The following is a 16,686-nucleotide window of genomic DNA, read 5'->3' as shown; positions in this document are numbered from 1 at the left end:
ATATTTCCATGATATGAACCTAGTAAGTGTACATAAGGTTTACACCAACAGTGTAGAATTTCCTATTTGTTTACATGAATCAGAAATTCTTGATTCTATGCTAGGTTCAAAATGGTTCAAATGGCTCTGAGCACTATGGGACTTAACATCTGTGGTCATCAGTCCCCTAGAACTTAGAACTACTTAAACCTAACTAACCTAAGGACAGCACACACATCCATGCCCAAGGCAGGATTCGAACCTGCAACTGTATCGGTCACGCAGCTCCAGACTGAAGCGCCTATAACTGCATGGCCACACCGGCCGGCTTCTATGCTAGGCCTTCCCATTATGTCTGCTGTTTCTTTCAAATACTTTATAATGCATTACTCACATACCAGGTGTTAACACATATCCCCTAAGGGAAAAAAATGCACCACAAAGGAATATCCTAATGGGACAGAAATCTGAAGATGTGATGTCTGCATGCAGACAAACAAATGTTTACAATTTCAAAAAAAATTGGATGATTTAGTCAACAGAAAGAACTTTGTAAATTGAGAAAGTCAGTAATGTATTGGTCCACCTCTCGCCCTTGTGCAACCAGTTATTTGGCTTGGCATTGATTGATAGAGTTGTTGGATGTCCTCCTGAGGGATACAGAGCCAAATTCTGTCCAATCAGTGTGTTAGATTGTCAAAATCCCGAGCTGGTTGGAGGACCCTGCCCATTATGCTCCAAACATTCCCTATTAGGGAGAAAGCCAGGAACCTTGCTGGCCAAGATAGGGTTTGGAAAGCATGAAGACAAGCCGTAGAAACTCTTACCATGTGTGGAAGGTCATTGTCTTGTTGAAATGTAAGCCCATGACAACTTGCCATAAAGGACAACAAAACGGCATGTAGAACTTCATTGAAATACTGCTGTGCTATAAGGGTGTCATGGATAACAACCAAAGGGGTTCTGATATGAAATGAAATGGCACTTCATACCATCCATCACTCCTGGTTGTAGGGCTGTATTTCAGGTAACAAGTTGGTGTCCCAGCATGGTCTAGGGTATATCTCTAGACATGTCTTAGCTGGTGATCGGGTCTTGGTATCTCATTGACTGGAGTAGAATTGTCCTCAGTGATGAGCCTTGCTTCAAACTGAAGCCCAGTGAGCAGCAAAGACATATATGGAGACATCCAGGACAGCGGTGGGATACCAACCCCAACTGTCACCTGCCATGTGGCCCAACAACCAGAAGTGATAATCTGGGTGCCATTTCATATCGTAGGAGGACCCCTTTGGTTGTCATTCATGGCTCCATTACAGAGTTCATGACATTCAACACCTCATTCTGTTGCCCTTCATGGCATGCCATCATTGACTTACATTACACCAAGATAATGCTCACCCACACATGCAAGAGTTTGCACTGCTTGTCTTTGTGATTGCAAGACCCTACCTTGACCAGCAACGTCACCAGATGTCTCCTCATTTGAGAAATTTTACAGCTTTATGGACAGGGCCCTTCGACCACATCAGGATTTTGACAATCTAACTTGCTAATTGGAGAGAATCTGGCACAATATCCCTCAGGAAGATGACCAACAAATCTATCAATCAATGCTTCTGACATTGTAAACATTTGTTTTTCTGTACATCTACATCACATCTACTGACTTTCATCCCACTCAGGTAATTCCTTCATGGCGCATTTTTTCCCTTATACTGTATTTTGCACTTTTTCATACACAAACATTCTTAGTCTGTTCAATAATATGAGGTACAATACATAACCACCATCACATGATTATTTTTTAAAAAATGTAATTATTATACATGTTAGTTCCATGGATTTCAGTTTTCATTTATCTCTCTTATTAATTACTGATACCTAAGCATAACAATTAGTGATATTTAGAAGTAAGAATATATTATAATCCATAAAAAGATCAGCAAAAGAACTAAAGTACCTCATTACAACCATAGCATTATAAAAATATTAAGGCAACAAACCTGCAACTGTGCTTCCAGTGCCACTAGATCATTCTCAAAACTCTCATGCCTGCGAATAAGTGCTAATACAGAATTGAGATCTCTACCAAGATCATCAGGCAAGGCAGCATTCTTCTCCTGTATTCTTGACAATGCCTCTGCCACATCCCGATGGAAGCGATGGATCTCACCTGCGGCCTGCAATCTCTGCTCACGGTTTTCAATAAGTGCCATTAAGTGCTGCCAGCATTCCCTGCCAACACATTTATGTGGAACTGTAGATAGCAACAAAGTGCAACTCATGCACTGCTTGAATACAATCACTTGGTGTAACGTGTTTCGAATCAATAGCCGCAGAATAATTTACACAGGTATTACTGTTTTACTAATTACATTTGTTTCACTTGTTCAAGGTTTGTTTACCAACAGTTAATTATAGACACAGTCAGTGCATGTTACAAATATAATAGAATCTATGTTACCATGTAAAAAAAAAAAAGCACCATGTGGTTTTGTACAAATACTTAATGTCCAGTTTCTCTCTTTGTTTCAACATTTTAAAAAGTGCATAACAAAATTAGTGTTACACTTCAACCCCTCCCACACCCTTTCTGCACATCAAGACTTATCAGATACTGCATAGAAATCAAAGACAAATGGGGAGAAATTAGGATATGAATGAATTTTTAAATAAACTGACACTGCTAAATTATTTGGACAAAAGAGGAGACTAACAACATTACTGGAGCAGCAACCTATACATCAACACAATTACTAGAAGTTTTGAAGAGAAGTGGATGATGAATGTTTATGGCAGGAACTACAATACCATAAAGAACTGGCCTGAAGTCTGTGTGGCCAGAAAAATGGGAAATAAAGTTTGCTTCTTTTAGTCCATGGATTAATAATTCTTTTATAGGCAGTGGCATAATTACATACATGATTGCTGATTTTATTTAGTTTGAGTGCATGGATATTTGTGGCTGAATAGTGTTTTAATTGTATAAGTGGTGCAATCCACCAACATAAAACACCAGTTGTGCATTACAATGCAATACGCAAACCTGCCCTGAAAATTGTTTTTGCATGTCTGCAATTGTTTTAACCAACAGGTAGTTACCAATTTTAAGTCTTCAATGATTTATTTTGAACAAGTTCACATTTGTTTAACATTGTATGAGTTAAGAAAGCTGTGTCTTCAGTGTCAAATGGCAAATTTTGGACCACAATGATTGCCTACTTTGCCCTTTCATTTTCCCATAGCCTAATGGGAGAAACTAAAATGCAATTCATCAAAACTGAAGCTGCAAATACTGGAACTAAAAATGCACTAAACTGTAACAATACATAGTGGTGCGTATTGCTACAGTTTAATACATAAACTGCATGCATCCATTTCTGTACTGTCACATGATTAGTTAAAATCAAACAATGGAAAGTCAAAAATGGGGAAACAACAATATTATGAAAAGGATATGCTGCTACTCAATGTATAGTGGAGATGTTAAGTTAAAGAAAGGCACAATGAAAAGACTGCTATGCATTTAAGCTTCCAGCCAAAACATACACACAAGACCATGACCACAACTACTGTCTCTGGCCACTTATGCTGGACTGTGGACTGCAGCTGACTGATTCTCCCATCAGACGCACTTGCAGTCCACAGTCCAGTGTCAGCAGCCAGAGACAGTAGTCATGGTCATTATCTCGTGTGTGTGTGTGTGTGTGTGTGTGTGTGTGTGTGTGTGGCTTTTGGCTGTAAGCTTGAATGTATAGCAGCCTTTTCATTGTGCCTGTCTGTGACTCAATGTCTCCTCTATATGGTAAAAAGTAATCTATCCTTTTAATAATACTGCCACATGATAGGTTAAAAATAAACTAAAAAAATAAAATATAAGAAAATGAATAGCATATAACATAAGATGGAAATGAGGGGCATTTCGCCATCCTCAGCGAATGTTTGGGGATATCAGGACAATTTGTCAAGAAATAAGGACAGCACAGGAAATTTTGGGAAGGACGGTAACTCTATACATTTCTGAAAGTGCAAGCTCAGACGCAGTACAAAAAGAAAAGAAAAAAAAATTGGTGAAAGTACAAACGAAGGCCCTTACAAATTCCATGCAAATGCAATAAAAGTTAGAAAATAATATGTGATAATTTCTTCGAACTGGGATCCAAAGCCTGAACAAAATTATTCAATGATGTCACTTTTCTTTATTTGGCTGTAATGACTAGGCAGCTTGGTGGTTCAGTGGGCAGTCTACCATCACTAGTGCTGTGGAGAGGTGTGGTGGTTTCTGTGCACAGCAGTCCACTGTGTTTCAGCATGGTAATTTGCAGAGCTTATTGTAGTGTTGCAGCAACTTCTATGTTAACTGAATTTTGAAATATGATATAGTGATGGTCCACAGCTCACTTGAGCAGGATAGATATTCTTAAGTTCTCATTTGATGAAAATTATGCCCAACCCAAGGCACCTGTAATTGAAGGTTGATTAGAGGAAGAAGTAAAACATGAGTTCAAGAACGTTACTGGAAGACACTTTTCAGTACTGAATAGCGTTGTTTTGTCAAATTGAAGAATTCTGACTTACATGAAAAAATATTTGAGTCTTATGGGGAAGTTATGAGGTTTAAACACTGTGTAAAGTTACCACTACCCATGGACGGTTTGGAATACAGAGGATCAAGACATTCAAACTGCCATTCGAAGTAACAGTGGAAGAGAGACATGCAGTGATAGCCTGCTCAGAAAAATTATCTGTAACATTACTGAATGGTGATTTAATGCACGTAAACCCATGTGCTAAATGCAATGAGATGATTAAAGGTCAATTTCCACAAGCATATGCCATTGTACATCAGTACCTGAAGTTATCAACACATCATTACAACAGACAGCCACAGACCTAGTAGCATGTGAATCTCCCAACCATATCAACATAGAACGTTTACAGAGGCACATGGCCCAGCTGCTGACTAGTAAGATCTCTGAATGCACTACCAGTGAGTTACACTGCGGCTGCCTGCAGTTAACAAGTTCTGATCCCACAGCGCCAACACAAATATGGACAATCCTACAAACCATGAAGAAGCCCATACAGTCATCACCGATGCAAAAGAATTAAGGCCATCTGAACCTAATGAAATTGTGACAACCACAATGGTTTCAGCTCATCAGATTCCAAAAGATAATGAGAATCTAACCAATTCTTCTGCAGGTGAGTCTGATACTACACAAGAACCAGTCCAGAACAATAAAACTAAAAGCAAACTAATTCCTCACATGAAAACAACCTCTAATAACAGCAGGAGATTTTGGCACACATATTGTGTTCGACCATTATGAATAACCTCATAAATTACATCAAAGAGAACGGTCTATTGACACATTGTCGACACAAATTTAGAAGACACTGTTCTTGTCAAACATAACTACTTCTTAACTCACATGAAGTGCCGAATGTATCGACAAGGAATTTCAAATTGATTCCACATTTGCAGATTTCCAGAAGGCTTTTGACACTGTACCTAACTAGCAGCTCGTAAACATATTGCGTGCTTATGGAATATCGTCTCAGTTATGCGACTGGACGGATTATTTCCTGTCAAGAGAGATCACAGTTGGTATTAATTTACGGAAAGTCACAGAGTAAAACAGAAGTGATTTTTTGCATTCCCCAAGGTAGTGTTACAGGCCCTCTGCTGTCCCTTATCTATGAAAATGATTTAGGAAACAATATGAGCAGCCATCTGTGGTTGTTTGCAGATGGTGCTGTCCTTTATCTTCTAGTACAGTCATCAGAAGATCAAAACCAACTGCAAAATTATTTAGATATTATATCTGTATGGTGGAAAAATTGGCAAATGACCATAAATAATGAAAAGTGCAAGGTCATCCATGTGAGTGCTAAAAGGAATCCGTTAAACTTTAGTTACATGATAAATCATTAAGATTTAAAGCTGTAAATTCAGCTAAGTACCTAGGAATTACAACTACAAACAATTTAAATTGGAAAGGATATATCAAAAATGTTGTAGGGAAGGTAAACCATAGACTGCACTTTACTGGCAAAACACTTGGAAAATGCAATAGATCTAGTAAAGATACTGCCTACACTATGCTTGTCTGTCCTCTTTTGGAATACTGCTGTGTGGTGTGGAATCCTCACCACATAGGATTAATGGAGTACATTGAGAAAGTTCAAAGGGCAGCACATATTGTATTATCAAGAAATAGGGGAGAGAACGTCAAGGATATGATACATCATTTGGGGTAGGAATCATTAAAACACAGGCATTTCTCGCTGCAGTGAGATTTTCTCACAAATTTTCAATCACCAACTTTATCCTCTGAATGTGAAAATATTTTGTTGACACTGACTTAAAATAGGTAGAAACAATCATAATAATAAAATAACGGTAATCAGAGCTTGCACAGTAAGAGATAGGTGTTTGTTTTTTCCGTATGTTGCTTGTGAGTGGAACAATAGAATGGTTCGATGAACCATCTGCCAGGGCACTTAAGCGTGATTTGCACAGTAGCCATGTGGATATAGATGAAGACTGAAAAACTGAGTCAGAAAACCACACTATTATGACAACTGCAGAGTGACCAAGAAAGACAGACTCAGGCAGCTGCCAGAGAAATCTAAATGGCAAACACGTAAACAGAACCCTGAACAGATTCAGGAGCTAGAGCAAAAACTTTAACACATCAAGAAGATTCTCAAAAAAGACTGAAGCAGAAAGTTTGCAGGGACTGAAGTTAGAAAGAGGGACATTCAAAAGCTGCATAAAGGTGTACACATGAACATAGATAAGAAACTAACCTCCCCAGTCCAAGAACCAATGGAAACAGGGGATCCCATGTTTCTGATAAGGTGACTGCATGGTCTGAAGATGGTAAGTGTGAGTAGAAGAATACAAGTGCATAAAACTGTGATGCTAAATGTAAACAGGATTGTTTCCCCACAAAAAGTTACAATGTTTAAAGGACTATTTACCTGCTGCCAACATTGACATAGCAATGATACAAGAAAAAGGTATGGCAAAAATAGTGGATATAGTCAGATATGATGCAATCTAGTGAAGAATGGAATGGGAATATTGTTCAAATAAGGCATGCCATGTACAGCACAAATTATCTTTGAATCCAGAAGAGAAATAACTGCAAAAATATATGATCTGCTTCTTGCGAATGTATATGCTTCCACCAGAACCATCAAGAAATATGAGAAAAGCAACCTGTTCCATGATGAAACTGTCAAGTTAATACTGGATGGTCATTTGAACATAATTTTAGGTGGTGATCTTAACTGCATATTACCTCAAGAATATCAGAGTTCTAATTTTTAACTTTAATAGATACCTGGTGCCACCTCCATCCACATGCTCAAGGATACACATATGTATTCAGTATTTCAACAAGCAGATTAGACAAGGTATATGTAACAAAAGGCTATACACAATGTAACTGATTTTGAAATTTGGCTTTCTTACTTCTTGGATAACTTTGAATTCCATATAACCATACCAGCTTACTAAGCTAAAACCTTCATGGGAAGGGGTCTTTGGCAACTAAACATCACTTTTGAAGGATAAAGAATTGTAATGTCTACCAATTTGCAAAACCACAGATAAAAATATGCATCATGCAACACGACTGTATGAATGCATCTTGGAGAAAACATACCTTACACTATCACTTTTTATGCCTCTGCAAACTACAAAATGACTCCATGGGATCAATAGCATACAGCTCTAGAATAAAACATACTGAAGGAAAAATCACAGCCCTAGTGAGAATCTCTAGAAGGAACAAAAGTTCAAGTGCATTCTCTGACTGAACTTGTGCAGAAAATACATCTGTATACCACATAATCAGAAGACAAGAGAGGCAAACGAAAGTTACTACTTACTCTCAAAGACAAATGGGACCAAGAATACAATGAACAAGCTGCCACAAAAAGTATATGGTGCAGTATTATACAGCTTTTTATGCTGAGCCAGCAACTATTTTGACAACAAGTGGAGTCCTTTTACCTTCTATTCAACTCATGGTCAGTCTGAATGACAACACTGACCTCGTAGCCAACATTACTGATGAAGAAATGTACACTGAGGTGACAAAAGTCATGGAATACCTCCTATATCATGTTGGACCTTCCTCCTTTTGCCCAGCATAGTGCAGCAGCTTGATTTGGCCTGGACTCAATAAGGTGCTGTAAGTTCCATGCACAAATATTGAGTCATGTTGCCTCTACAGCTGTCCATATCCGTGAAAGTGTTGCTGGTGCAGGATTTTGTGCATGAACCGACTTCTCGATTATGTCCCACAAATGTTTGACGAGTGATCAAATAATTCACCCGAATCGTCCAGAATGTTCTTCAAAGCAATTGCAAACAATTGTGGCCTAGTGACATGGTGCATTGTCATTCAAAAAATTGCATCATTGTTTAGGAACATGAAGTCCATGAGTCAGTGATAAGGGTTTCCAAGTAGGTGAACATAACTATTTCCAGCCAATATTCAGTTCAGATGGACCATGTAAACACAGTCCACATCACTACAAAGCCACCACCAGTTTGCACAGTGCCTTGTTGACAACTTGGGTCCATGGCTTTGTGTGGTATGGACCTCACTCTAACCCTACCATCAGCTCTCACCAACTGAAATCGGGACTCATCTGACCAGGTCACAGTTTTTCAATCATCTAAGGTCCAACTGGTATGGTCACGAGCCCAGAACAGGCTCTGCAGGCAATATCATGCTGTTAGCAACACATTCGCCTTGATCATCTGTTGCCATAGCCCATTAAGGCCAAATATTGTCATACTGTCCTAATGGATACATTCGTGCTATGTCCCAGATTGATTTCTGCAGTTATTTCATACAGTGTTGCTTTTTAGCACTGACAACTCTATACAAATGCCACTCCTCTCAGCTACTAAGTGAAGGCTGCAGCCACTGCATTGTCTGTGGTGAGAGAGAATGACTGATATTTGGTATTCTTGGCATGCTCTTGACACCGTGGATCTTTGAGCATGCAATTCCTTAACAATTTCCAAAATGGAATGTCCTATGCATCTAGCTGAAACTATCACCCCAAGTTCACAATCTGTTAATTCCAGTTGGGCAACCATTATTACATCAGAAATATTTTCACATTAATCAACTGAGTGCAAATGATAGCTCCACCAATGAACTGCCATCTGCATATGTGTGTATCACTACTGCATGACGTTTGTCACCTCAGTGTATACTACAATTAAAAAACCAGCTAAGAGAAAAATCAGCTTGTTTGGATGGCTTCTCCAAAGAATTTTATGGTTGCTTTTGGAATTTCATAGGAATGGAGTTAATCAAAACATACAATGAATTACTGGGGGACATGCAGCAGCCATAAATACAATAATGAAGACAAGTGCAAAGATGAAGAGCTCTCTTCATGTTAATGGATCTAACTGTGAGATGTTACAATACGTTAGAAAATTTTAAAAAAGAAAATTACCTGTGTAGGGTTTTCCTAGTTTTCTCATCTATCAGGCACCTACCCTGGTGGTGGATATGAGAATACCTCCCTAATACAGGTGGTAATAAGGAAATGAAATACTCAGGGAGAACCTTAAATAAACAAGCCTACAAATAGGGAGTAACACTTGTAGTATTAACTATAAGTGAAGACAAAGTCTGAACAGCTACAGAGCAAAAACAGCCAATCACAGATGGAAACCATCAACTTGGTTGTCCCACTGCAACGTGGAAAGCAAGGCGAAGCAACCACATAAACCATCTCACTGCAGCAAATCATTTGCATCTGTGATGTATCCTTCTGGAACTAAATTTTCTGGAGTAAAACAGTTCTCACTCTGATCTCTGTGCAGGGACAGTCTCAGAAGGGATTAATAATAGTAACCGATAAAAGAATAAAATTAAAGTGAATAAATTCCAGAAGAAAGTGGCAATGTGAAATGTTAAATCACTGGGAGTTTGTGGCAAACTAGAAGACATTAAATAGGTAGGCTACAAGTTGTTATATTAGGAACGAGCAAATTTAAGCAGGAAGATGATTTCTAGAGTGGCAGTTTCCATGTAATGTAGTCAGACAATGAAAACAAAATAACTAGAGTAGGTGTCGTATTGTCCAAGGAATTGGGGAGCGGGAGGGAGTCAAACCCTACTTTCTGTACAGTGATGGGATAATGCTAATTAAACTGAAAGCATAACCAGTAAATTTAGTTGTCATCCAAGGATGTGGGTCAACATCTGGACTTAGTGATGATGAAACGGAAGTAGTCTATTACCAGCTTGAGGTCATTCTGCAATATGTGAAATACTGACAGGATCTTAATATTATGGATGACTGGAATGATGTGATAGCAGATATACAAGAAGATGGAGTGACAGAAAGGTACGAATAAGGAACTAGAAACTAAAGATGAAGATACACTGACTTCTGCAAAGAAAAAGATCTGGTATTCAAAAACATATTATTTCAGAATCACCCAAGAGGACTTTATACATTGCCTGGGGATACAGGACACTATCACAGTGATTATATTACGGTCTAACAGACACACAGAAATCAGATTAAGTAATCAGACTGATATATGCAGCAACAATAACTTACTTGCAGTGCAGTAAAAACCACAACGGAAAAGAAATTTCAAATTCAAAGTAAGATATGAGGGACAGGCAACAGATAAATAAAAATAATTAGTACCAGAGAAAACAACAGAAACTGAGTGACATTCCAACTGAAAGACAATGTACGCCAAACAACAAACTGCTGTTGAGAAAATCAAAAAGTGGCATAATAATTACAACAAAAGACACAACTGATTTCACTCACCATCTTAAGTTTCAGTGTTATCATGTAAATGACTGACAACTGGTTTTTGATGGGCCTTCTGAGAGCCACATTCCTTCAATTCTTCTCATACACTGATTACAACACTACAACTAAACATTTATTAAAAAAAAATTATACATTTTCACCCCTTACCGAATATGTGCATGCCTTCTTGTCACTTCCATCACCGGGTCATCCTGGCCCTTACCACCATCAGTCTGACTGTTATACAAATATTAATGCAAAGTTAGTGCAAACCCACAACCACCTAACAACCACATACCAACACACATATGTTAGTAAGTATGAAAACTTATGAGATTATAATATTCAAAATCTGAAACATCATGCAAGAAAGTCATTTCATGTGCATATTGCATGAACTTGCCTTATTGAAAGGCAAGATAAATGCAGGATGACATAAATGCCTTTAGCCACCTACACAAGCTTTTTCCACAATTATAATGCTATTTAGAGTGCATTTCTACAAATATATAGAAAAATAAGAAATAGTATACTTTATAACACCACATAACAAATGAATGCGCTGGTGTAATGAGATGAGGAGATAGAGGCACATACACAAGCACATTCAGTCTCTAAAATTAGTAAATACACAATATGTCCTTCAAATCTCACACATTTCTGAAGATCATTGTAAGACAATTACCAAGGGGGTGGAAAGGAGAGATATTAAAAAAAATTATTTATAATTATTTACTTGATTAGTGAAAGGCAAAGGCAGTAACAAGCCTAGACTTAATTAATTTCTTACCAACATATTTATCATCATGGTAAGAATCACAATTAATGCAACTCATTGACATACTGATTAAATTACTCTGTATATGTGTAGTCTATTAAACTGCTGTAGTTCATTTTCAGAAATGAGTGAGGAACTTTTCATGTAATATCCTTTCCTTCAATTATGTTTACAATAAAGGTTATCACAATACAGATTTACTCAAAAATTGGAAAAAGAGTTCCTGTCTTCCCAACACATCTGAGAGATACTGTACCTAACACCAATAACAAAAAAATTCTTCTTCTTTTGTCCTTAAGTACAGAAATGCTATAAATGACTGTAACTGCCCAAATTAAAGTAGTATTTCTTCACTTCGATAATTTTATAAGTAACTATAGTATCAAAAACTTTATCAGTTACAATGAAGTCAATCATACATACACTAATACTGCTTATTTTTCCTTTTGCAAGTTCTGTTATCTTTGTGGAATTTTACACCTGAGTAGCACAACCACTGAGATAGAATGCCTCATGCAATGGGAACTCATGATTAGATACACTAATATTTCACCTCTAGCCCCATTGTGTGTTTGACTGTCATGCTGACTGCCAATAGCAGATCCGACACCATCCTGTTCATAACAAACTATTTCAGTCATCACAGCAGCAGGAGCACACTGTCCCCACAAAGCAATTATCATTCAGTAAACTACACATGAGTGTATATGAAGTCATTCAGGTGCCACATTTAATGTGATTCTAATTCTCTGATGGAGCAGACTGGGCACTTTCATGGCTAATACTTTTCAATAGTTGTGTTTGATTTATTTGAGAGAAAAAACTTTATTACTTTTATATAGAAGAACTATCAGATAACTGTTCTTTTTGCCATTTCCAATTGAAATCAATTCACTAATTGAATTGAATTCAATTCAATTCAATTCGCTACAGTATAAGCAGGAAGATACAAGTATAAAACAGCTCTATGTTGCAGTTCATACACTGTTGTATATCTTTCCCTAAAGCACATGCAAAGGTAGTTGTGTAATTAGCTAATTACATTTACGAGCAACTGTGATCATAACAGAAAAATCTCCAAATGTGTACTCCACATGTTATTAAAAGCATAAATATGAAACTTCCTGCCAAAGTAAAACTGTGTCCCTGACTGTGACTTACACCCAGACCCTTGCCTTTCACAGACAATGCTCTTACCAACTGAGTTATACAGACACTACGCACAACCTGCTCTCTCAACTTTACTTCTTTCAGTACATCTCGCACATTCATTCATCATTCACAATGTCAGTCTACCAGAAAGTTTCCCCATCAGCACACAGTCCACTACAGAGTGAAGGACTAACTCTAGAAGTATTGATATTTTCACTATTGTGACAAATACACATGAAATCAATTTAGGTATATGAAACAGTGCAGCATATTTTGGTTTATGTCCGTCTTTTTAAAATTAAAAATGGGACATTCCTGAATACAATACAAGTGATGAGCACACATTCTAAACCTTGTAAAGTTAATTCACTAAGTTAAAATGAAACACTTTTTGTGCTTATTTACAAGTATGACATCAATTCTATACCTACTACAGCATGGCATGCTATGTACAGTGAATATACAGTATGATAAAATCAGAAATAACTACTATATTCAAGAATCTGGATGCACCATCCCCATCCACAACATTTCTACATAGCAAAAGGAGAAAGATGTTTCTTTTAATGAATTGAATGGTGAATACTGCACAGTCACATATACAATTGCAAAATGAATCAGTAAGAACTGCATTTTTTGTACAGGTTCTTGAGCAGTTACAAGATAGTTAAGAGTTTTATGTGCAACAAACTACAAAATATTAAAAAATAGTCACCTTTCTACCTAAATCACAAGTAAAGAGTTAAAGTAATACAGCTGTTGCTCATACAAGTACTGAGAAAGAATAGTGGGTAGCAAGAAGGGAAGAGTGGGGGAAATAAATTAAACTTGAAAACATACCCTAGATGTTCCAGCTGTTTCTCAATATCACCAATATATGGACTTTCATTCACAATAAGTTTTCTTGCTAGTTCTTCACACTGGTTAAATCTTTCTGACCCAGCCTCAATCCGGTGTTTGAAGTCATCAAACTTGTTTTGTAGTAGCTACAAAATAATGTTCTTCAATTAGTAGTGAAGGAAAATTAATTACCAGTACAGAAAGTAGCAGAATAATTCAAGTATTTGTAAATGCGAATTTTGTGAAATGTGATCTATCTCATTTCATACAGTTTTTGTATCTCTTGATTTGATGCACAGTACATATGTCAATGTATACTGAAAACTATTTTACATAATATTTGCATTAGTTTACATACATTGATGAAATTAATGCAGAGCCACTTATAGTTTATTTCGCATATCATTACACAACAGTTACATTATCCAACCTGTAAAGCTGTCTCCTATTATTTATTCTACAGGTTGTCAGTACTACTTCAATAAAAATTTTGTACAGCGATTAACTCTGTGAATTCAGTATTTTCCTTTCTTTTAATTTATCTTTTACATTTTAATTCCTTTACCAACATTTTTCAGGTATAAACTTTTAAACGGTTTATGAAAATATCTATGTTAAGTACTGTAACTGGAAATTTTGAAGTCTTCAGTGTTAATAGTGTATGAAACTCAAAATTATTTCTTGAACTGAGGAAGATTTGACAGTCTTTGGGTAACATGCCCATTTCTAAGATATTTTGTCTTTGGATTACACAGACAAAAACTGAACAGCTTTTAACCCGACACATTATTTTTTAAAAATATTTTCAAGAACATTTTCAGGAGCAGTAATGATGGAACATTTGAGAGGAAACTTGGAGAATATTTCATGTAAATTTCTTGGCCATGTGGTATGTGGAGATTTCAATTTACCAGCTATAGACTGAGACACTCAAGTGAGTAATGTACGTAGTAAGGACAGAATCATATGAAATAGTTCTGAATGTCTGATCTGAAAATTAGCTTGAGCAGCTAAAAAGAGGACCCACTCATGAAAATAACATATTAGTTCTCCTGGTCACCAACATGTGTGAATTTTTTGACCCAGCATAGAACAGGGAATCGCTGATCATTAAACCATTATAGCATCACTGTATAAGGATGTACACAAGAATACACAGAAATGTAGGAAGATATTTGTGCTTAGCAAGAGTGTCAAGAAACAAATTTCAGATTAACTGAGCAGTCAACATAAAAATTTCACCTCCAGCACTGACAATGATGAGCATCAATGAACAACATTAACAGTATTGCACAACATGTGTTATATAGGTATGTGCCAAGCAAAGGGATGGGAAAGATCCACCATAGTTTGAAAATCATGCTGGAATGCTACTACAAAAGCAAAGAGTGTCCCACGGCAATGTAAACGAAGATAAAGCATCACAGACAAACAAGAATTGAACAAAGCCAAAATTAACATTACAAGATCCATACACAATACATTCAATGCATTTGAAAGAAATACTATCAACCAACTTGACAGAACATTCTAAGAATGTTCTGGTCTTATGTTAAATCAGAAAATGGATTAATGACATCTGTCCAGAAACATTGAGCATAATGGCACTGAAACTGAGGATGACCAAGAGAAGATCTAAATACTAAATATCTTTTTCCAAAACTGTTTCACTGAGGAGGATCACAACATACTTCTTAGTTTAAAGCATCACATAAATGTCACAATGACAGGTATCAAAGTAACTGACCATGGGATAGAGAAGCAACTGAAATCGTTCAACAGAAGGAGGTCACTGAACCTGTCCCAATACCAATGCAATTCTAATTAAGAGTATGAGAAAGAACTAGCTCCTCTTCTAGCAGCAGTGTACCTTAAGTTGCTGGAGGAACAAACATTCCTAGTGATTGGAAAAAAAAGCACACGTCATCCCCATTTTCAAGGTGGATCATCAAACAGAAGCATAAAACTATAGACATTTATCTTTGATTTCAGTCAGTTGTACAATTCTGGAACACGTTTTATGCTCACATAGTATGACATTTCTGGAGACCAAAAATCTCCTATGTAGGAATCAACATGGGTTGCAAGAATAACTGCTGTGTGAAATCCAGTTCACTCTATTCATCCATAATATAAAATCATGAACAAAAGGAGTGTTACAGGACCATAACCTTTCACAATATATTTAAATGACCTAGTACATATTATCGAAGTTCCACAAGGCTTTGTGTGGATGAGGCTGTTCCATACAGACAATTTGCAATGTTAAAAAACTGTAGCGAAATTCAGGAAGACCTGCACAACACTAACATTAGGGGCAGGTATTGGCAGTTGACCCTCAACATAAATAAATTTAGAAATTTAGCACACTGCACGTAAATAGGCAGAAAGACCCATTACATTATGATTACATGATTGTAGAACAATCACTGGAAGCAGTCACATCCATAATATATCTAGGAGTATGCACACAGAGCAATTCAAAGTAGAGTGACCACATGAAACTATTTGCATGTGCCAGACAGATTCATTGGAAGAATCCTCAGAAAGTTTAGTCTACCCAGAAAGCAGGTAGCATACAAAATCTTCATTCAACCAATACTTGAGTCTTGTTCATCAATCTGAGACAGATATCACATAGGATTGATGGAGGAAATAAAGATGATGTAAAGAAAATCAGTGTACTTTGGTACAGGTTCATTTAGAATAAGCAAAAGCATCATGGAGATGTTCAGCCAAATTCAGTGTCAGATGCTGCAAGACAGACATTCTACACCACAGTGTGGTTTACTATTAAAAGTCCAAAAATGTACGTTCCTAGAAGAGTCAACCAATACATTTGTTCTTCTGATGGATATCTTGTGAAAAAACCATGAAGTTAACTGGAGATACTGAAGCTCACACGGAGGCTTATAAACAATCGTTCTTCTTATCAACTGCATGGAGATACAGATGTAGAATGTGTTTTGCATAACTAGTTGAAGATAGGAACCAATGTCTGGAAATGTCATAGAGTGAAACACTATGAATTGTTGAAGTTATACAGGCCAACAAGATCTATGGCTAGGCATCCCTTTCAGCAGTATATCTTAAGTGTGTGTACTGAAGTA

General features: G+C 37.0%; 1 protein-coding gene across 1 annotated transcript in view; it reads right to left on the bottom strand.

The window, feature by feature from the left end:
* LOC124556669 (spectrin beta chain, non-erythrocytic 1) overlaps positions 1–16,686 on the bottom strand; it is a 309,565-nt gene that overhangs the window by 116,971 nt on the left and 175,908 nt on the right. Inside the window, exons 33-35 of the mRNA XM_047130637.1 lie at positions 13,577–13,722; positions 10,975–11,043; positions 1,986–2,217 (exon numbers count right to left, since the gene is read on the bottom strand). Coding sequence (XP_046986593.1) covers positions 1,986–2,217; positions 10,975–11,043; positions 13,577–13,722 — 447 coding nt within the window. The remainder of the gene's footprint in view (positions 1–1,985; positions 2,218–10,974; positions 11,044–13,576; positions 13,723–16,686) is intronic.

Source organism: Schistocerca americana, chromosome X (genome assembly GCF_021461395.2).
Source record: "Schistocerca americana isolate TAMUIC-IGC-003095 chromosome X, iqSchAmer2.1, whole genome shotgun sequence".
Lineage (NCBI taxonomy): Eukaryota > Metazoa > Arthropoda > Insecta > Orthoptera > Acrididae > Schistocerca > Schistocerca americana.
This window is presented reverse-complemented; position numbering and strand designations above follow the sequence as displayed.